The sequence below is a fragment of the Tachysurus vachellii genome, chromosome 9 (genome assembly GCF_030014155.1).
Source record: "Tachysurus vachellii isolate PV-2020 chromosome 9, HZAU_Pvac_v1, whole genome shotgun sequence".
In the NCBI taxonomy this organism is placed as follows: domain Eukaryota; kingdom Metazoa; phylum Chordata; class Actinopteri; order Siluriformes; family Bagridae; genus Tachysurus; species Tachysurus vachellii.
In genome coordinates, this window is record NC_083468.1 from 27,794,222 (window position 1) to 27,817,666 (window position 23,445).

The following is a 23,445-nucleotide window of genomic DNA, read 5'->3' on the forward strand; positions in this document are numbered from 1 at the left end:
ACATTTCACCTGCCTTTATTCAGTGTTTGAACTTCTTTAATAATACAGACATGTACGAAATTTCAGTTTTTATTAGTTTGTTAAAAGTGAATTATTAAAGAACTCTAGCACTAAACTTTAACTTAAGACAATTTTAGAAACTGTGTCTAAATTTCTTATGTTTTCCTCTTGTATAAAATCTTCTCTCTTTCTCTCTCTGCAGGTTGTTGAAAAGTTCTGCTGCACAGGAAGGTTGTGATTTACTTTCTAGAGTTCTGGGTGTGAACCCCTTACTGCAGAGAGAACTCAATGTGAGTGAGAAAATATCTGGAGACTCGCAGGTGAAGCAGCTCTCTGCTCTTCTGGAGGATTCACACTGCAGACCAGAGAGACTCAAGTTAGTATTGATCACTTATTTATACTTAAACACTAGTGTATTCCTTTTGGAATGTAATAACTGTATATAATGTCATTAATGAAATATTTTAGTCTACTTTTAAACTGTATATTTTACATTAAACAATATAAAACTACATTTAAACAGAAGTCTTGTCTTCCTTGTTGTCTCTGTATCCAGAGTAAATAACTGCAGGATGACAAATGAAGGTTGTGCTGCTCTGGTATCAGCTCTGGGTTTAAACCCCTCACACCTGAGAGAGCTGGAGCTGAGTGGGAATAAACTGGGAGGATCAGGAATGAAGGAGCTCTGTGATGTGCTGAAGAATCAACAACTCAAACTGCTGAAACTGGGGTAAAGGCATCATTTAAAATAAAATCTATAATGTCAGAAAGAGCAGAGATCTTTAAGAAGACTTTTAGAAGATGTTCTGGTGAAATATGTCATGTTAGTTTGTAATGACCAGATATATGTATTTTAATACCATTTATACAAACTCTATTTAATAGCCTACAACCACCAGCTGGATTAATCTTTGAATATAAACTTGAATTATTATTAAAAGTAACAGAAATCCTTCTAGAAATGTTATAAACACTGAACAGAAGCTAGCAGTTAATCTACAGATAATAAAATCCTCCAGGTAAATGAAGTTACAGTAACAGATTAATGTACAGTATGGACCTGTGAGATGATTACACACTACAGCAGGAATTACAGATACCACCAGCAAGAATTCTTAAAGACACAAAGCCAACAGTGAGGTATATAGTGATGTGATACTCAGACATGATCAGAGCTACATGTAGAGACAGATACAGAAGAACAGAACAGGAGCCTGATAAGGAAACTTCACACTCTTTAAGTAGATTAAAGTAAATTAAATAGAGAAAAATTATACTGAAATTAGACAAAGTTACCTGTTCAGTCTCTCTCTCTCTCTCTCTCTCTCTCTCTCTCTCTCTCTCTCTCTCTCTCTCTCTCTCTCTCTCTCTCTCTCTGTAGGTTGTATAAATGCAGTCTCACTGAAGATGACTGTACTGCTGTTGTAGCAGCTCTGAGAACAAACCCCTCACACCTCAAGGAGCTGGACCTGAGTGACAATACAATTGGAGACACAGGAGTGAAGCAGCTCTGTGATCTACTGAAGACCTCAAACTGCAGTCTGGAAAAACTGAAGTAAATTATTTTTAGTCTTTATTGAGCAAAAAAGGAATGAGGGATGAAATGAACTTTCTATAACAGGTTCTGAATTTACAATAGAAGAAAAGACATTTTGAATTAAAATTGATTATCTGAAATCAGTTACTATTTTTAATAAGAAAGTAAAAAATAGTTCATCTAAATCCTTTAATTATAAACCGGTAACACCTGTAGATTAATTAATCTAATTACATGAATCTCCTGTGAAATGTGACCTGTGCTTCTCTTAAATAATGGTTCTAACTGTTGTCTACTGGCCTGTACTGAGATTATTATTAATTACAAAGCCTTCAGTGATGCTCTGTCACTGTCATGTCACTGTCTCACTGTGAAATGTCCTTTATTAATATTTTCTTTCAGAATAAATAACTGTAATCTCACACAAACACAATGTGGTGATCTGGCTAAAGCTCTGGAATCAAACTCCTCATCACCTCTGAAAGAGCTGGATCTCAGAGGGAACTACAGTGTGTCAGGATGGAACATTTTTAGTTATTTTCTAGGGAATCCAAACTCTAAGTTGACTTTGAGGTGAGTTTCTGATTTACATTCATGTATTTTTTATAACACTGTAAATATTTGACACTGTAATATTTTATTCTTTATGCTTCCACAATAAGTGGTGAAGGTGTTAAATTTACATGTTTTTCTTTGTCCAAGATTCTCATTATGGTATCATCATAACCAGCAGTTTTTCCTCAGTAGCTTTCTTCATGTATAAATGTTATTTTAAGGGTTTTTCTGGTATAACAATTAGTAAGAACACAAAGTAGACTTACTGATAGCAGAGACATCCTCATCTATGCCAACTTGTTAAAGTTCTGTAAACTTAATTTAGTAATTTAGCATAAACTAAAGACAGTCTAAACCCATGATGAGAGCTGGTAGTCGGACTAATTCAGCTTTAACGTTCTGAATCTGATCCCTGCAAATAAAATAGAAAAACTCTTCTGAAAACAGTTTAACAAGAGACAGAGATGTAGAAACCAGGACAAGCTCACAAAAAATACACAGCTCAGAAAAACATTTAATAGGTTGTGAGCTACAAAACTACAAAGTTAGCTAAATAAAGTCATTTCCATATTGTTACATTTACATTATATTTATTACATTATTAATGCTGAGACATCAGAATAATTGTCTGTGCTGGTTCACATCATTTAACATCAGCATCTTGTGGGGACAAACATCCAGAGGTCTGTTATCAGTATCATAATGAAAGGTGTTTTCTCTCTTCAGAATTTTGAGTCCTGAAGCAGAAAAGGTCTGTGATTATCTGACTAAAGTTCTGGGTACAAACCCCTTACTGCAGAGAGAACTGGATCTGAGTGGGAAAATATCTGGAGACTCTGGAGTGAAGCAGCTCTCTGTTCTACTGAAGGATCCACAGTGTAGGACTGAAAGACTTCAGTAAGGAATTAAATTCTATATTAATCTGTAAACTTCAGTTAGTGATGTTAATGTTGAATGGTTTGTCTTTAGGTGATCAATCATTCATCTAGTTTTCAGTCTTTTTCAGTAGTAATGAGTAGTTTGAGGAGAAAAGACGCTCCTCTGCATACAGAAGTGTTAAAGAAAAACCCTGTGATTTATTGTGTTTTCAGACTCAGTGAGTGTAATCTGACAGAGAAAGGATGTTCAGCTCTGCTCACAGCTCTCAGATCAGAACACTCCACCCTGAAGGAGCTGAATCTGAGTAAGAACAGGATTCAGGATTCAGGAGTGAAGCTGCTCTCTGAGGAACTGAAGAAGAAACACTGTAAACTGGAGACTCTGAGGTAACGTCTAATACACACTTCATTTATAATCCAGACGATGATAGAGACGTGAAATACACAATATTTTGTGTCAAAGTGTTGCAGTGCCTGTGGATTTCAAACACAGAGAAATCATCTTATTACCTAATCATACTAATCATGCTAATAAAATGAAGCTAAACTGAAATAATTTGGCTAATTTGAAACAACATGGACAAATGTCCCTAATGTCCCCACAGGAGGGAAAAGAATATAAATGACAGTGTCATATTAATTATCATATAATCATCTGTGAATCCCAGTACATTTACAGAAGGAGTCTCCAGTATCAATAACTTTAAGACATTAAAGTCTCCACAATAAAGACTTTCTTAGTGTAAGCTGCATTTTTTACTGATTAACTTCATGTAAAAGAAAAAAGAGAAGCCAGAACAACTGTTTATAGCTGTTATAATGTGAGTAAGAACAGGAACTTACCTGTTTTGGGGACTTTCTACAACATTAAATGTCTTGTTAAATGTATTACCTTGTTATTGTGGAGTATTGTGTGTAGATCAATGAGGAAAAAATGAGTTAAATCTCTTTTAAGGTGAAGCTAAAACCTACCAAAATGTGGAAAAACTTCAGGAGCTCTGAGATTTTTCATCTGCACTTTATATTTATTTTTATTAAAGCAGACTGAATTTGAGATGACGTGTCAGACTGAATAGAGAAATATATATTTTAAATCATTTATATTTACTGGTATGGTCCAGTTATCAGTACTGACTTTATAATGTCTCTTTATTAGTTCAGAAAAATTCAGACATCACAAATGTGTAATTCAGAACATGTTCCCAAAGAGAACAACAAGAGTAAATACAGTTAATTTATACACTGAACGCTGCCACATTTATACTCCTGGTTTTTACAGAGACTTACAGACCTTTCCTACATAAAAATAATACAATTGGTGTAATTTTGTGTAGACTTTCAGACTGCAGTATAACAGAGGAAGGATACACTTTTCTGGCTGAAGCTCTGAGACAGAATTCATCATCACACCTGACAGAGCTGGATCTCAGAGGGAACGACCCTGGAGCTTCAGGAGTGAAACAACTTACTGACAACAAAGTTTACAACCTGACACTGAGGTGATTCTATAAGCAATGATGATATATACAAATATCATATTAAACAAATATAATTTCTGTTAAAAATAACTTTTCCTTCAAACCTCTACAGGTTGTTAAAAAGTCCTGATGCAGAGGAAGCCTACACGTGTCTTACAGACATGTTCAGTAAGAACCCCTTACTGCACACGGAGCTGAATCTGAGCACCAAAACACCAAAGAACATCAAAGTGAAGCAGCTTTCAGCTCTGCTGCAGGATCCACATTACAGACTGCAGAAACTTACGTAAGAAACAGCTATAAACACACAGATCTCTGTTTTCACTCAGTTGCTCTTGTTTAGTCAGGAGTGACTGTAGCCATGCTAACTGTGTCTGTACTGATTTGAAAACCTCTGACACAGTGAACTGCACTCACTTTATGTTCTGCCTCTTTGAGGAAAACACTATTTTACTTAAAGTACAGACTTAAAGATCCCATTTCTTACAACCCAGTTTAGTAGATATTCACTAAATGTCACAGCACTCATCTTTATCAATATGACAACAAATGTATTAGCTTCAGGAAGAACAAATATTTACTATATAATGTTCCTGAGCTGCTGTGAGTTGTAAACCTGTACAATAATAACTTACAGTAATTCACATTCAGTACTGCTGAGTTACAGGCAGGAAAATTCTGAACACAAACTTTATACACCACCTCACATACGTCCAGGGCATCGTGTATGAACGTGGTACAGCCAAAGACCTGCCCAGAAGGAGGTTTGGGACATGAATGAGGTTTAAACATAATGACACAAAATCTTTTGTTTCACTAAAGTCATTAAGGAGCAGCAGATTCTTCCTTTCCTGGTGGTTGGATTTATTGGTCCACTACACAACTGAGTAAAAGACTAACAGCCCTGACCTGAACTTACTCTCTCTGTCTCTCTCTCTCTCTCTCTCTCTCTCTCTCTGTCTCTCTCTCTCTCTCTCTCTCTGTAGGTTGTATAAATGCAGTCTCACTGAAGATGACTGTACTGCTGTTGTATCAGCTCTGAGAACAAACCCCTCACACCTCAAGGAGCTGGACCTGAGTGACAATACAATTGGAGACACAGGAGTGAAGCAGCTCTGTGATCTACTGAAGACCTCAAACTGCAGTCTGGAGAAACTGAAGTAAATTATTTTTAGTCTTTATTGAGGAAAAAAAAGAAATGAGGGATAAAATGAAGAAATTTCTATAACAGGTTCTGAATTTACAATAGAAGAAAAGACATTTTGAATTAAAATTGATTATCTTGCATAACTTCACTGTATAAATAAGTCAAATAAGCTATTAAAACATTAGTCTAAATCCTCTAATTATAAACAGGTAACACCTGTAGATTAATTAATCTAATTACATGAATCTCCTGTGAAATGTGACCTGTTCTTCTCTTAAATAATGGTTCTAACTGTTGTCTACTGGCCTGTACTGAGATTATTATTAATTACAAAGCCTTCAGTGATGCTCTGTCACTGTCATGTCACTGTCTCACTGTGAAATGTCCTTTATTAATATTTTCTTTCAGAATAAATAACTGTAATCTCACACAAACACAATGTGGTGATCTGGCTAAAGCTCTGGAATCAAACTCCTCATCACCTCTGAAAGAGCTGGATCTCAGAGGGAACTACAGTGTGTCAGGATGGAACATTTTTAGTTATTTTCTAGGGAATTCAAACTCTAAGTTGACTTTAAGGTGAGTTTTTTTAAATATGTTTCTTTTTTTAAATGTTATGTTCTGGGAAAACCTTCACCTGATCAAATTGATAAAGTTTTACAGTGAAATTTACAGTGTGTTGACACTCAGGACAGATACGTAGCGTACATTTTTGTTATGAAAGTGTGTGAAGTTTACATACATGAGACAGATCTTGAATCTCAACCAAGAACAATAAATCCAGCTGCTGTTCTGTCTGTGCTGGTTCACATCATTTAACATCAGCATCTTGTGGGGACAAACATCCAGAGGTCTGTTATCAGTATCATAATGAAAGGTGTTTTCTCTCTACAGAATTTTGAGTCCTGAAGCAGAAAAGGTCTGTGATTATCTGACTAAAGTTCTGGGTACAAACCCCTTACTGCAGAGAGAACTGGATCTGAGTGGGAAAATATCTGGAGACTCTGAAGTGAAGCAGCTCTCTGTTCTACTGAAGGATCCACAGTGTAGGACTGAGAAACTCAGGTGTGTGGTCTGATTCCTCACCTGGTGTTTTTATTTGTGTTCACATTAAATCTATAAAGATATTCCACTGTACACATGATCACTCTATTGTTTCTATACCTTGGAATTATTTTTGATGGTTGATCTTGTGGGTTGTTAAAGACATTTTCTCAGCTGTGTTCTCTGACTGCAGGCTGAATAAGAATTAACAGACTCTCTTTTCCAAAGCAACAAAAGTGCTTTTAAGTCTCCACAACTGAATACATTAACTCTGGTTTAATAGGTTACAGACTTAAGCTTCCATGAGCCCAAAACACTGTTTAAAGTTATATATATATTTACACAAACAGGGGAGAAAATGCTAGTTCAAGTATTTCATGAAGACGTTGGTCTTCAACCATCATTTTACGATAGCCAGTGACTCACCTCTCTGGACCCTAGACTCTGTGTGTCCAGCTTGCGCAGTGAAGCACGAGCGATTTGCTACTGCACTGGGCATTCCAATGTCCTCCTCTACCCACACAGTGCCATCTTTTTCCGTCTGGCTCAGACAGGGCTTCCCAGTACCACGGTGCGTCTTCCGTGGAGGCATGTTGGGTTTTTGCTCCGTCTCCTTTTCGGATTCTTCTGAGGAGGTATCAGTGGCCTGCTGGACAAATTAAATCTCTCCTCCATCAGAGTCTGCCTCGTCCATTTCCTGAAACCAGGCCAAAGCCTGTTGTGCGGAGAGGTTCTTCCTGCGTGGCAGTGATACGGAGGCCATCCTGATGTCCGTTCTCAAAAATGCGAAGAAGAACCTATGTGAGGAAGGACCAAGGACCAAGTACTGAGCCCTTTGGGACACCAGTGGAGAGTCTGCGTGAAGCAGATGTCACTCCCCTCCATGCTACCTGATATGACCGGCCTTCCAGGTAGAAAGCAAACCATTCCCAGGCTAATTCGCAAATTCCAAGACTCCTGAGGGTGGACAAGAGAGTCTTGTGCTTGTCCGTATCAAACGCTGCTGAAAGGTCAAGGAGGATGAGGACAGATGAAGCCAGGCTGATGTATCAGCATGCAGTTTCTCGGAGACATCCAAAAGGGCTGTCTCTGTCAAATGTGCTGCCAGACTGATTGTGATCTTGGAGGTTGTTCTGTGAGAGATAGATAGACAGTTGATTATAGACTTATAGACAATGTGTTCAAGAATTTTTGAAAGAAATGAGATAAGACAAGTGATACTGGTCTGTAGTTACTGATGTCTGACGGATCCAGAGCAGGTTTCTTCAGGATGGGAATAAATCTAGTTTGTAGTTGGTACATAACCAGATGTTATTGATCCATTGATGATTGTGGTGATGAAGGGCAGAAGGTCTTGCGAGATGTTCTGGAGCATAGTGGAAGGGAGTGGATCCAATGAGCAAGTGGTAGGATTGCAAGACCGGATAAGTTTTAAAATCTCTTCTGTTGCTATGGTTGAGAAATGCGACAAAGAATGAGTAATTGAATCTTGGTTGTGAAATGTAATGTAGGTGCAGTCAGGGCAAAAGTGAAGGTCCCGCAGATTTTCTCATGGTAAAAAGAAGCAAAGTCTTCCGCAGTTATGGAGGATGAAACAGGTGGAGCTGGGGGTTGAGAAGAGAATAGAAGATGTTGTGGATTTTACGAGTGTCATGTGCAAAAGCTTCAATCTTTTCCCTGTAGAAGGAAGTCTTGGCAGAAGACACGTCTGAAGAGAACTTGGCCAGGAGTGTACGTTAACAGACAAGATCTGCATCAAGTTGTGATTTCTTCCACTTCCTCTCTGATGATCTTATCTTTCTTCATTTGTTTCACAGCACATCTAAAAGCCAAGGAGCAGAACAAGAAATCTTCTTAGGCTTAGTGGACATAGAGTAGAGAAAGTATAAATGTTCTATGTGTCCTGAGTGAAATTTCCGCTTATCCAGACGATGATAGAGACGTGAAATACACAATATTTTGTGTCAAAGTGTTGCAGTGCCTGTGGATTTCAAATAGCATAATGAGCAGTTTAAAAATGAGCTTATTATCCACATTATATTCAGAAATCCATACTGTTTCCTAAAAGAACTTTAGTACGTCATTGTACTTTCTAAAAACATTTTTCTTTTCCGTTGTTTGAAGTAGCTCTCATTAAAACAGTGAATTAATGTAATAGTTTGTTAATTCAACCAAATAATTTGTACAGGCTCCATTTAGTGACAATCTAGGGTTAATAAAATAACAATAAAAATAGGTTATATTCACAATTTGTATAGTGTCACATGTCTTAATGCCTAAAATTATATGTATTTATTTTGTACAATATTTGGAATATTCTGAAATAAAATTATTTTCTTTTCAGGTTAATGGACAATAATATCAGAGAGGAAGGATACACTGTTCTGTCTGAAGCTCTGAAATCATCTCACCTGATAGAGCTGGATCTCAGAGGGAACGACCCTGGAGCATCAGGAGTGAAGCTGCTCACTGATTTACAACAGGATCCAGACTGTAAACTGTACACACTGAGGTCAGCAATTTATAACAATTACATGACAATGTTCACTTCATTTATTAATTATGAATGTATAAACAAGTACATTTATTTTATTAATATTTGATTAGAGCAAAATACTATAGTAAGGTATATTTAATATAAAATTATTAATGAGTATTTTTTTTCCTTATAGATTGTTGAAAAGTCCTGAAGCAGAGGAAGCCTTTAAACATCTACATAATGTTCTAGACACAAACCCTTTATTGCAGACGGATCTAAATCTGAGTGGGAAAATAAAAGGAGACTCAGGAGTGAAGCAGCTCTCTGTTCTACTGAAGGATTCACACTGCAGAACTGAGAAACTTACGTATGTACATTAAATTCTCATTATTATTATCATCATTATTGTTATTATTATATAGTAGAATATAAGTTCATCTTTAGGGATTCTTTTGATTTTAACCTTCATGTAAAGTGAACCATCATGTGAAAAGAGAACAGACAAAATTAGTCTTTCAGCCACACACAATAAGAGCTCTGTATCTATAGAAAATTAATTACAGATGAGACAAAAATGTTGATGAAACATGTGACTGTCATTATATTACATGCAGTGTGTGTTTAAACTCATATGAAATGTAGTGGCTCCTCTGATCTTTTTATTCCTTTTTAGGCTTATTAAATGTGACCTAATGACAGAAAGCTGTATAACTCTGGCCAAAGTTCTCAGTTTACAGCCTTGTTTTCTAACCGAATTGGACCTGAGTGAAAACAGCCTACAGAATTCAGGGGTCATGGAATTATCTAAAGGACTCAAGAATCGATGCTGTAAACTGAAGATATTAAGGTACAGTGATATAAACCTGTATAAGCAGTACTACCACTGGTACTGTTATTACTACTAATAACAATGTTAGATTATTTTTTAGACAAGCTATGACAGCATAACAAAACGAGAGAGTCAGAAGGTGACAGACATGAGAGCTTCCTGGGACATAAAGTGTCCGACCACTCCGTAGTCAGCAAACCTGGGAGACTTGTGATTGTGGTCAGGCGAAAGCATCCAAAAAGTTTCAGTTCACCGAACACTCTGCCCATGAACCCTCCAAATCTGCTCTTTCACCTAAGAAAAACTATAAATAGAAAGCTGGACTAAACAAATATGTTTTTAGCCTGGACACTGTAGACTTTGCTACTCGTGGGGTGCTAGCAAATAGCCTGCACCGTCTGATCGAAGTAAGCATAGCAGATGATTGGAAGATGTTTTTGTAAATGAACAAACTGGGACAACTGGACAAAATCTCCACAAAATTTGCCTTGTGATTTACCTTAGCTGGACTCCCTAAAGGGGGGAAACAGAAATGTGTTCACACAATCATCCTGAGATCACAAGATTGGTGATATCATGAAGGCAGTGGTGGTAAACTCTCTCTCAGGGAACGACCCTGGAGTTTTAGGAGTGAAAATGCTTGATGAAATCCAAAATAATCAAAATTACAAACTGAAGACACTTAGGTGATTCTTCAAATAAGCAAAAATCATTTCATAAATATTCAACATAAATAAATACTGTAAAGGTCCGAGAGCAAATTGGATAAATTTGCTAATTGGCTGCAATTTAGTATTTATTTGAGTAGTTATTATTATTATTATTAGATAATTATTAGATATATTATTAGGGTTTTTAGAGGGAGACTTCCGGTGAACTGTTCTCTCCACGTTATCTCCACCATGGCTCTTTTAAACGCCTCTAGCACTTACGTCATCGTGCTTCCGAGATTGCCCGTGCGGACCAACATAGGCGCCATCTTTGTTGTGGCCGCTCTTACCACTACCTTGCCTCCTTATACCAATAAACTACGTCATTTATTAGAAATACAAATTCAATGTGTGCTTATGAAAGAGCACTGTTACACAGTGGTGGTAAACTCTCTCTCTCTCTCTCTCTCTCTCTCTCTCTCTCTCTCTCTCTCTCCTCCTCTATCAATCACAGTGACACTAGCCAATAGAATGTGTTATGTAGATTGTGTTATGTCTCCCCATGAGGCTGTAAGAGGAGCATCTGGTATTTGCCCTCCCTGGTTGGTAGCTGTGTTGAATGAGTGGCCAAGACTGAGTTTTGTTTTATTGAGATGGCTGTTGATTTGTTTTTTCTTAAAAACACAGTGTTTGGTGGAAATGGTTGTATGATTAAAGAAATGAACTTATTACTATTTTTGTCTAGACTTTCAGACTGCAGTGTAACAGAGGAAGGATACACTGCTCTGGCTGAAGCTCTGAAATCAAACCCATCATCACACATGATAGAGCTGGACCTCAGAGGGAACGACCCTGGAGATTCAGGAGTGAAAATACTTGATGAAATCCAAAATAATCAAAATTACAAACTGAAGACACTTAGGTGATTCTTCAAATAAGCAAAAATCATTTCATAAATATTCAACATAAATAAATACTGTAAAGATCCGAGAGCAAATTGGATAAATTTGAGAATTGTTGTTATTATTATTATTATTATTATTATTATTATTATTGTTATTATTATTATTATTATTATTATTATTATTATTATTATGTTTTTGCAGGTTGATAAAAAGCTCTGCTGCACAGAAGGCCTGTAATTGGCTGAATTCAGTTGTAGATAAAAACACTTTACTCCTAAAAGAGCTCGATCTGAGCAGGAAGGAAACAGGAGACTCAGGAATGAAGAAGCTCTCAGTTCTGATGAAAGACTCACACTGTAAATTTCAGAAAATAAAGTAAGTGTTCTGATGTTTGTACTGTAATGTTTCAGCGTCAGTCTGGTTTTATACGCAGAATATTTTCATCTGTCATGCAGTGTGAAAGGAAACAGTTTTGAACTGCGTTGTGTGAGGAGCAACTAAGGAGAGATTTTTAGACACAACACACTTCAGTAGTTCCTTTTATTCCAGAAGTGTCCACATGACTTTGGCCATGTAGTGTGGTGTTCATTTGTAATTTTAATAGTAACTTTAAACATTATTGACTGAGCAGGAAGACAATCATTAAGTTATTAGCAAAAAATGATAGGGATTATTTACAGTGATATTGTAAAGGACCGTCCTTTAGCTGCCTTTTTGCTATGTGAGGTTTGGTCTGTTCACTTCACTGTAGATTTTACCAAGGATTAAAACTCCTGTAGACAAAAATCAACCAACAGAAATCATCATATTCTACAGATTCAATACTACAGCTGACACTTTTATTTTCTCCTTTCAGGCTCAGTGAGTGTAACCTGACAGAGAGAAGCTGCTGGTCTTTACACACAGTTCTCAGCTCAGAATCCTCCAAGCTGACTGAGGTGGATCTGAGCAGTAATCCTCTGGAGGACTCAGGAGTGAAGCAGCTTTGTGCTGGACTGAAGAGTCCACACTGTAAACTGGAGACACTGAGGTCAGTTCATCTTTATTATTCAAGTTCAGGTTTTAAGTTAGAAGTTAAAATTGATTGAAATGCTTGTAGTGAGGATCATGGTTAGGCAATCAGTAAGCAGCATACAGGGAAATACCAGGAGTCAGACACCAGACATCTAACAACTAACAGAAACAAAAGGCTTGGTGATTTCAGGTGTAACACAAACTGAGCTTTACATCATCACAATGTGAGATGTGATAGAACAGAAGAGTTTGAGCAGAAGTCTGGTGATTGGGAACAAGTTAGGGGTAATGGGTTCTGGGACGTATTGTCTGTAGTGACTGTAGGCCACAGTGCATTCTGGGAAACTGAGTTCATTGACGGAGTTGACCTGACACCAGAAAAATAGTAATAGTGCCCTTTTATTAATTGATTAAACTGGACGTGTTAATATAAGGATTAATTATATGGAAAATAATTTTAGGTTTATGATCAGGTGGATAGAAACTACCAAGAGGTTCAAACCTTTAAAGAAAACATTACAGTTAACTTTTAATTCTGATTCTGATATCCATTTAAACCACCAAGCAAAAACTTTTAAACTAAATCCTACCAAACAGAATAAGATTAGATTTAGATCTCTGTCATGAATAAATAATAATAAACATTTGTTCTCACAGACTTTCAGACTGCAGTATAACAGAGGAAGGATACACTGTTCTGTCTGAAGCTCTGAAATCATCTCACCTGATAGAGCTGGATCTCAGAGGGAACGACCCTGGAGCATCAGGAGTGAAGCTGCTCACTGATTTACTACAGGATCCAGACTGTAAACTGAACACACTGAGGTCAGCAAGATACAATACATGTCCAAATGTTTAAGAACTAAGAATCCAGACACTGTTCCAGCATGACAATGTCCCTGTGCACAAAACAGCTCCATGAAGACATGGTGTAGAGGTTAATGTTGGAGTGGAAGAACTCCTGATCAGAGCCCAGAGCTCAATCCCACTGAACACAGATCATATATCTGTGATGGTCAGTGTGACCGTTTGAGGTGCAAACTGCAGTTTAAGGGCTCAGAAAAATACAATATTCACATAGCTAGGCAAAAAGTCAGAAACCATGTAATCATACAGAAAAACAAGGTCTGTTAACATCAGAGACTAAACTGAGTGTAAACTTTACAATCCACACAACACACCCCATGGTTTATACAGATCTATATTCAGGACATAAACTGAAAACAGGTGGAGATTAATCATGACAAACGAGGAAAACAAGCAAAGACAAGAGACAAAACACACATGACAACATAAATAAATCAATGAAACACAGAACAAAAGCAGAAGTAAGGACCATAGCACTAGTCTCACTTTGTTTACTGCACACAGGGGATTCCTGACAGGCATCAGTGTGGGAAAAGCAGCACTTCTTTAGACACCATTCGAAACTGTCACTTATTTAAAAAACTACAGAAAATGTTTCTCCTTCAATCCAAAGTTGTGGTAAAATAACAAGTTATAGAATGATGAGGTTCAGCTTTACAATAACAGCTCTTAAACCATCAACACACACTTACTTCCTGTTCATTATTTAATTTTCTTGTCTAACAGAGCAATACAGAATACAGTTGTAGCTCTTACAACATTCTTACTGACAAAACACAAACTTCTGTGCAATTTCTAATAATTTGTTGTTATTGGCAGGTTAACACATTTAGAGTCACTTAAAGTGTCCTAAAATACTCAGTGGTTTGTCTCGTAATATCTTTGTCTCATTGCTGTTGAAACATTTCAGATATTTAATCATATTTATATGCATTTTTTCACTTTTAAGTAAATCTGTGAAAGTGACAGTAATTCTGACTTTTTTTCAGTTATAAAAACTGTATGTTGATCCATCAAGGATTACAGATATTATACACTGATTAAAGACATTTTTCTTTTTTGTTGTAGTTGAAACATCTAGAATTATACCAGATCTCTGTCAATTAAACAAATCTATACATAATTACTGAACCAGTCTTTCTTTTCACTGTAGATTGTCTGTAATTGTATCTAATTGTAAAATGTATTAAACTAGAATTTAACAGTTTTATCTATTAAATAAAAAATAAATATTTGTGAAATTGTGATAAATTTGTGAATGTAATTTAAGTCTTTCTTTAATCAACATAATGTGTAGTTTATTATATTGATTAATGAAGTCAGTCAGGCAGAAAACCCAGAGAAAACCCCATGAGAGGTACAGAGACTCCACACAGACAGTAACTCAACACAGGATTGAACACATTAGTACTGTTTCAGTTATAGACCTCACAATGTAGCAGGAAAATGTTATTTTATAGTTATAGTTATATATATATATATTATTAAGTATTAAGTATATTCTATTAAATATAAATATTTTATAGTTTTCATAACAGACTATAAAGAGTTAAAACTTATACAGAAGACAAATGGTGACATTCTGTCTGTATCTATCAGTGACTTACTGCCTGATTTCCTGTTTGTGGTTGTGAAAGTTCACATATTAAAATATCAATAGAACTAATTGTGGATTTTGGACAGTCGACACTAAATAAGTCAGACGTGTCCCAGTACAATTGTGTCTCTACCAGTAAAATATCAAGGTAATATTCCAGTAACACAAAACATACCTGCTGTCTCACCTCACTACACCTCTTAATAATATATTCAGTTTAACCCAAAACCTTTTACATTTAATTATGAATCAGTCATTTTTAAGATCAGTAGTTAAAATGATCTGATACTCAAGGTTTCAGCAGAGACTGACATCTAATGGAGGATTCAGGAGGCTGGAGGTAAAATAAAGGATGAAACTGTTAATAATTTAATCTGTTTCTGTTTCCTGACTACAGGCTGTTAAAAAGTCCTGATGCAGTGAAGGTCTGTGATTCTCTGACTGAGGTTCTGGGTACAAACCCCTTACTGCAGAGAGAACTGGATCTGAGTGGGAAAATAAAAGGAGACTCAGGAGTGAAGCAGCTCTCTGTTCTACTGAAGGATTCACACTGCAGAACTGAGAAACTTACGTATGTACATTAAATTCTCATTATTATTATCATTATTGTTATTATTATATAGTAGAATATAAGTTAATCTTTAGGGATTCTTTTGATTTTAACCTTCATGTAAAGTGAAACATCATGTGAAAAGAGAACAGACAAAATTAGTCTTTCAGCCACACACAATAAGAGCTCTGTATCTATAGAAAATTAATTACAGATGAGACAAAAATGTTGATGAAACATGTGACTGTCATTATATTACATGCAGTGTGTGTTTAAACTCATATGAAATGTAGTGGCTCCTCTGATCTTTTTATTCCTTTTTAGGCTTATTAAATGTGACCTAATGACAGAAAGCTGTATAACTCTGGCCAAAGTTCTCAGTTTACAGCCTTGTTTTCTAACCGAATTGGACCTGAGTGAAAACAGCCTACAGAATTCAGGGGTCATGGAATTATCTAAAGGACTCAAGAATCCATGCTGTAAACTGGAGATATTAAGGTACAGTGATATAAACCTGTATAAGCAGTACTACCACTGGTACTGTTATTACTACTAATAACAGTGTTAGATTATTTTTTGTTACAACTAAATACGACACAGTGATGGTGGTTGTGTTATTACATGAATTTAGACAAAACCAATACAGGACTGATAACTGAGACTAATATGTGGGACACATCTGATGTCCTGTTAATTGTTCATTAACATGAAAAAAAAAGTTTAAGTGCAGTTATAATTGAAGAATATATATTTATAGGTTATTCTCTTCATACAGTCTTATATATACTATCTACATGGGGAGGTGGTCCAGTGTCCAGTGAATGTAAAGTTTCTAAACTCATATCATTTTAATCATTTTAAAACGTGGAATTTGACATTTTAAAATGATCATTAATGTACATGATCTCAGTGTGAAAACAATGGTAGAGCTACCAGACAGGAACCCATCCTCATTTGGATGATACTTTCTACAGCTGTTTATAGTTTTGTGTTTTTGTGCAACCAAGTCTTCAAATGTTCAGTGATGAAGACCCGAGCTGATCAACACAACAGCAGTTCTAAGTTGGTCTCCAACGACAGTCCCATGGGTTATAGGCTTTCCACACAGATCTATCCTCAGCAGGAGAGGGAGAGAGAGAGAGAGAGAGAGAGAGAGAGAGAGAGAGAGAGAGAGAGAGAGACAGAGAGAGAGACAGAGAGAGACAGAGAGAGAGACAGAGAGAGAGACAGAGAGAGAGACAGAGAGAGAGACAGAGAGAGACAGAGAGAGAGAGAGACAGAGAGACAGAGAGAGAGAGAGAGAGAGAGAGAGAGAGACAGAGAGACAGAGAGAGAGAGAGAGAGAGACAGAGAGAGAGAGAGAGAGAGAGAGAGACAGAGAGAGAGAGAGAGAGAGACGGAGAGAGAGAGAGACAGAGAGAGAGAGAGAGAGAGACAGAGAGAGAGAGAGAGAGAGAGAGAGAGAGACAGAGAGAGAGAGAGAGAGAGAGAGAGAGAGAGAGAGGTATTAGGTATACTTGTAATCATATAAGGTTTAATACAATGTACATTATGTGTAAAGTGCAGACAGGGACTCTGGCAAGACTGGCTATGAGAGCATAAGAGAGAGTCAGAATACAACATTCAACACAATCATCCCTCAGCACCTGATTGTGAAGCTGAGCCTGCTGGGACTAAACACCTCCCTCTGAAACTGGATTCTGGACTTTCTGACTGGGAGACCTCAGTCAGTCCGAACATCATCTCCAGCACCACCACACTGAGCACTGGAGCCCCTCAGGGCTGTGTGCTCAGCCCATTGCTGTTCACTTTGCTGACTCACGACTGTGCAGCAATGCACAGATCGAACCATATTATCAAGTTCACTGATGACACGACTGTGGTGGGTCTCATCAGCAAGAACAAGGAGTCAGCATACAGAGAGGAGGTGCAACAGCTAACTACCTGGTGTAGAGCCAACAGCCGGTCTCTGAATGTTAATAAAACTAAAGAGATGCTTGTTGACTTCAGGAGAGCACAGTTCGACCACTCTCCACTGAACATCGACGGATCATCTGTAGAGATCGTCAGGAGCAGCAAATTTCTTTGTGTTCATCTAGCGGAGAACCTCACCTGGTCACTCAACACCAGCTCCATCACCAAGAAAGCCCAGCAGCATCTCTACTTCTTACGAAGGCTGAGAAAGGCACATCTCCCTCCCCCCATCCTGACTACTTTTTACAGAGGGACAATTGAGAGCATTCTGAGCAGCTGCATCACTGTCTAGTTTGGGAACTTTATGATCTCGGATCGCAAGACCCTGCAGCGGATAGTGAGGACAGCTGAGAAGATCATTGGAGTCTTTCTTCCCTCTATCATGGACATTTGCATCACTCGCTGCATCCGCAAAGCCAACAGCATTGTGGACCTCACACACCTCACACACACTCTTCACCCTCCTGTCTTCTGGAAAAAAGGTACTGAAGCATTCGGGCCTCACGACCAGACTGGGTTACAGTTTCTTCCAACAAGCCATCAGACTCCTTAATAACTGAACTGTACTGAGCACAACACACACACACACATCAACTGTATGGACTGCACAGACCTACACCAAATACACACACTTCCAATATACATCCATCAATCTGTTTACATGCTGTTTTTGCACCCTTTTTGTTCTTTGCACATTCTGTCTCACATTTCAGTTGTTTGCTGTTCTGCACAATACTTTACATTATCTCATGTAACTGCTGCTATAACACTGTGTTCAATCTAGTATTTCTGCACACGCAATATTGTTGAACACACAGTATTTACACTGAACACACAGTATTTACACTGAACACACAGTATTTACACTGAACACACAGTATTTACACTGAACATACAGTATTTACACTGAACATACAGTATTTACACTGAACATACAGTATTTACACTGAACATACAGTATTTACACTGAACACACAGTATTTACACTGAACACACAGTATTTACACTGAACATACAGTATTTACACTGAACACACAGTATTTACACTGAACATACAGTATTTACACTGAACATACAGTATTTACACTGAACACACAGTATTTACACTGAACATACAGTATTTACACTGAACACACAGTATTTACACTGAACATACAGTATTTACACTGAACACACAGTATTTACACTGAACATACAGTATTTACACTGAACATACAGTATTTACACTGAACACACAGTATTTACACTGAACATACAGTATTTACACTGAACACACAGTATTTACACTGAACATACAGTATTTACACTGAACACACAGTATTTACACTGAACACACAGTATTTACACTGGTCGCCGCTGTTTCAGTTTATTGTCTCTTGTGTATTGTCTTTTTTGTATTGTCTTGTAATTTTTTTGTCTTTTGTCCTGCACTGTCTTGTCTGTCTTGTTTGTCTTGTCCTGCACTGTTTGTACCAGGTTGCACAGTTGCACTTCATGTTGCTAAGACTTACTTACTAAGTCCTTAGCTCTGTCTTTGTTTTATGTAGCACCATGTTCCTGGAGAAACCTTGTCTAATTTCACTGTGTACTGTAACAGCTATATATGGTTGAAATGACAATAAAAGCTTCTTGACTTGAATTGACAGAAGGTGACAGACATGAGAGCTTCCTGGGACATAATGCGTCTGACTACTCCGCAGTCAGCAAACCTGAGAGACTTGTGATTGTGGTTAGGCGAAAGCATCCAAAAAGTTTCAGTTCACCGAACACTCTGCCCATGAACCCTCCAGATCTGCTCTTTCACCTAAGAAAATCTATTAATAGAAAGCTGGTCTAAACAAATGTGTGTAAGCATAGCAGATGATTGGAAGATGTTTTTGTAAATGAACAAACTGGTACAACTGGACAAAATCTCCACAAAATTTGCCTTGTGATTTACCTTAGCTGGACTCCCTAAAGGGGGCAACAGAAATGTGTTCACACAATCATCCTGAGATCACAAGATTGGTTGTGATCTCAGGAAGCCAGTGGTGGTAAACTCTCTCTCTCTCTCTCTGTCTCTCTCTCTCACTTCCTCTATCAATCACAGTGACACTAGCCAATAATGAGTTCTGCTAGCTCATCCATGCAGAACAGGGTAGATTGTGTAATGCCTCCCCCTGAGGCTACAAGAGGAGCCTCTGGTACACTTTACCCTCACTGGTAGCTGTGTTGAATGAGTGGCCAAGACTGAGTTTTGTTTTATTGAGATGGCTGTTGGTTTGTTTTTTCTTAAAAACACAGTGTTTGGTGGAAATGGTTGTATGATTAAAGAAATGAACTTATTACTATTTTTGTCTAGACTTTCAGACTGCAGTGTAACAGAGGAAGGATACACTGCTCTGGCTGAAGCTCTGAAATCAAACCCATCATCACACATGATAGAGCTGGACCTCAGAGGGAACGACCCTGGAGATTCAGGAGTGAAAATGCTTGATGAAATCCAAAATAATCAAAATTACAAACTGAAGACACTTAGGTGATTCTTCAAATAAGCAAAAATCATTTCATAAATATTCAACATAAATAAATACTGTAAAGATCCGAGAGCAAATTGGATAAATTTGAGAATTATTATTATTATTATTATTATTATTATGTTTTTGCAGGTTGATAAAAAGCTCTGCTGCACAGGAGGCCTGTAATTGGCTGAATTCAGTTGTAGATAAAAACACTTTACTCCTAAAAGAGCTCGATCTGAGCAGGAAGGAAACTAAAAAACTAAATCCTACCAAACAGAATAAGATTAGATTTAGATCTCTGTCATGAATAAATAATAATAAACATTTGTTCTCACAGACTTTCAGACTGCAGTATAACAGAGGAAGGATACACTGTTCTGTCTGAAGCTCTGAAATCATCTCACCTGATAGAGCTGGATCTCAGAGGGAACGACCCTGGAGCATCAGGAGTGAAGCTGCTCACTGATTTACTACAGGATCCAGACTGTAAACTGAACACACTGAGGTCAGCAATTTATAACAATTACATGACAATGTTCACTTCATTCATTAATTACGAATGTATAAACAAGTAAAAGTATTTTATTACTATTTGATTAGAGTAAAATACTATAGTAAGGTATATTTAATATAAAATTATTAATGAGTTTTTTTTTCTCCTTATAGATTGTTGAAAAGTCCTGAAGCAGAGGAAGTCTTTAAACATCTACATAATGTTCTAGACACAAACCCTTTATTGCAGACGGATCTAAACCTGAGTGGGAAAATAAAAGGAGACTCAGGAGTGAAGCAGCTCTCTGATCTACTGAAGGATTCACACTGCAGAACTGAGAAACTTACGTATGTACATTAAATTCTCATTATTATTATCATTATTGTTATTATTATATAGTAGAATATAAGTTCATCTTTAGGGATTCTTTTGATTTTAACCTTCATGTAAAGTGAAACATCATGTGAAAAGAGAACAGACAAAATTAGTCTTTCAGCCACACACAATAAGAGCTCTGTATCTATAGAAAATTAATTACAGATGAGACAAAAATGTTGATGAAACATGTGACTGTCATTATATTACATGCAGTGTGTGTTTAAACTCATATGAAATGTAGTGGCTCCTCTGATCTTTTTATTCCTTTTTAGGCTTATTAAATGTGACCTAATGACAGAAAGCTGTATAACTCTGGCCAAAGTTCTCAGTTTACAGCCTTGTTTTCTAACCGAACTGGACCTGAGTGAAAACAGCCTACAGAATTCAGGGGTCATGGAATTATCTAAAGGACTCAAGAATCCATGCTGTAAACTGGAGATATTAAGGTACAGTGATATAAACCTGTATAAGCAGTACTACCACTGGTACTGTTATTACTACTAATAACAATGTTAGATTATTTTTTGTTACAACTAAATACGACACAGTGATGGTGGTTGTGTTATTACATGAATTTAGACAAAACCAATACAGGACTGATAACTGAGACTAATATGTGGGACACATCTGATGTCCTGTTAATTGTTCATTAACATGAAAAAAAAAGTTTAAGTGCAGTTATAATTGAAGAATATATATTTATAGGTTATTCTCTTCATACAGTCTTATATATACTATCTACATGGGGAGGTGGTCCAGTGTCCAGTGAATGTAAAGTTTCTAAACTCATATCATTTTAATCATTTTAAAACGTTGAATTTGACATTTTAAAATGATCATTAATGTACATGATCTCAGTGTGAAAACAATGGTAGAGCTACCAGACAGGAACCCATCCTCATTTGGATGATACTTTCTACAGCTGTTTATAGTTTTGTGTTTTTGTGCAACCAAGTCTTCAAATGTTCAGTGATGAAGACCCGAGCTGATCAACACAACAGCAGTTCTAAGTTGGTCTCCAACGACAGTCCCATGGGTTATAGGCTTTCCACACAGATCTATCCTCAGCAGGAGAGAGAGAGAGAGAGAGAGAGAGAGAGAGAGAGAGAGAGAGAGAGAGAGAGAGAGAGAGAGAGAGAGAGAGAGAGAGAGAGAGAGAGAGAGAGAGAGAGAGAGAGAGAGAGAGAGAGAGAGAGAGAGAGAGAGAGAGAGAGAGAGAGAGAGAGAGAGGTATTAGTTATACTTGTAATCATATAAGGTTTAATACAATGTACATTATGTGTAAAGTGCAGACAGGGACTCTGGCAAGACTGGCTATGAGAGCATAAGAGAGAGTCAGAATACAACATTCAACACAATCATCCCTCAGCACCTGATTGTGAAGCTGAGCCTGCTGGGACTAAACACCTCCCTCTGAAACTGGATTCTGGACTTTCTGACTGGGAGACCTCAGTCAGTCCGAACATCATCTCCAGCACCACCACACTGAGCACTGGAGCCCCTCAGGGCTGTGTGCTCAGCCCATTGCTGTTCACTTTGCTGACTCACGACTGTGCAGCAATGCACAGATCGAACCATATTATCAAGTTCACTGATGACACGACTGTGGTGGGTCTCATCAGCAAGAACAAGGAGTCAGCATACAGAGAGGAGGTGCAACAGCTAACTACCTGGTGTAGAGCCAACAGCCGGTCTCTGAATGTTAATAAAACTAAAGAGATGCTTGTTGACTTCAGGAGAGCACAGTTCGACCACTCTCCACTGAACATCGACGGATCATCTGTAGAGATCGTCAGGAGCAGCAAATTTCTTTGTGTTCATCTAGCGGAGAACCTCACCTGGTCACTCAACACCAGCTCCGTCACCAAGAAAGCCCAGCAGCATCTCTACTTCTTACGAAGGCTGAGAAAGGCACATCTCCCTCCCCCCATCCTGACTACTTTTTACAGAGGGACCATTGAGAGCATTCTGAGCAGCTGCATCACTGTCTAGTTTGGGAACTTTACGATCTCGGATCGCAAAACCCTGCAGCGGATAGTGAGGACAGCTGAGAAGATCATTGGAGTCTTTCTTCCCTCTATCATGGACATTTGCATCACTCGCTGCATCCGCAAAGCCAACAGCATTGTGGACCTCACACACCTCACACACACTCTTCACCCTCCTGTCTTCTGGAAAAAAGGTACTGAAGCATTCGGGCCTCACGACCAGACTGGGTTACAGTTTCTTCCAACAAGCCATCAGACTCCTTAATAACTGAACTGTACTGAGCACAACACACACACACACATCAACTGTATGGACTGCACAGACCTACACCAAATACACACACTTCCAATATACATCCATCAATCTGTTTACATGCTGTTTTTGCACCCTTTTTGTTCTTTGCACATTCTGTCTCACATTTCAGTTGTTTGCTGTTCTGCACAATACTTTACATTATCTCATGTAACTGCTGCTATAACACTGTGTTCAATCTAGTATTTCTGCACACGCAATATTGTTGAACACACAGTATTTACACTGAACACACAGTATTTACACTGAACACACAGTATTTACACTG

General features: G+C 37.6%; 1 protein-coding gene across 12 annotated transcripts in view; it reads left to right on the forward strand.

Moving 5' to 3' along the window:
* The window catches only part of LOC132851511 (uncharacterized), a 224,438-nt gene that overhangs the window by 183,884 nt on the left and 17,109 nt on the right, over positions 1 to 23,445 (forward strand). For all 12 annotated transcript variants that reach the window (XM_060878439.1, XM_060878444.1, XM_060878447.1 and 9 more), the window contains 24 exons: positions 203 to 376; positions 557 to 730; positions 1,382 to 1,555; positions 1,940 to 2,110; positions 2,819 to 2,989; positions 3,184 to 3,357; positions 4,305 to 4,469; positions 4,561 to 4,734; positions 5,435 to 5,608; positions 6,004 to 6,174; positions 6,490 to 6,660; positions 8,984 to 9,151; positions 9,312 to 9,485; positions 9,792 to 9,965; positions 11,343 to 11,519; positions 11,704 to 11,877; positions 12,359 to 12,532; positions 13,174 to 13,341; positions 15,378 to 15,551; positions 15,855 to 16,028; positions 19,846 to 20,022; positions 20,343 to 20,510; positions 20,672 to 20,845; positions 21,149 to 21,322. In XM_060878439.1, coding sequence (XP_060734422.1) covers positions 203 to 376; positions 557 to 730; positions 1,382 to 1,555; positions 1,940 to 2,110; positions 2,819 to 2,989; positions 3,184 to 3,357; positions 4,305 to 4,469; positions 4,561 to 4,734; positions 5,435 to 5,608; positions 6,004 to 6,174; positions 6,490 to 6,660; positions 8,984 to 9,151; positions 9,312 to 9,485; positions 9,792 to 9,965; positions 11,343 to 11,519; positions 11,704 to 11,877; positions 12,359 to 12,532; positions 13,174 to 13,341; positions 15,378 to 15,551; positions 15,855 to 16,028; positions 19,846 to 20,022; positions 20,343 to 20,510; positions 20,672 to 20,845; positions 21,149 to 21,322 — 4,143 coding nt within the window. The remainder of the gene's footprint in view (positions 1 to 202; positions 377 to 556; positions 731 to 1,381; positions 1,556 to 1,939; positions 2,111 to 2,818; positions 2,990 to 3,183; positions 3,358 to 4,304; positions 4,470 to 4,560; positions 4,735 to 5,434; positions 5,609 to 6,003; positions 6,175 to 6,489; positions 6,661 to 8,983; positions 9,152 to 9,311; positions 9,486 to 9,791; positions 9,966 to 11,342; positions 11,520 to 11,703; positions 11,878 to 12,358; positions 12,533 to 13,173; positions 13,342 to 15,377; positions 15,552 to 15,854; positions 16,029 to 19,845; positions 20,023 to 20,342; positions 20,511 to 20,671; positions 20,846 to 21,148; positions 21,323 to 23,445) is intronic.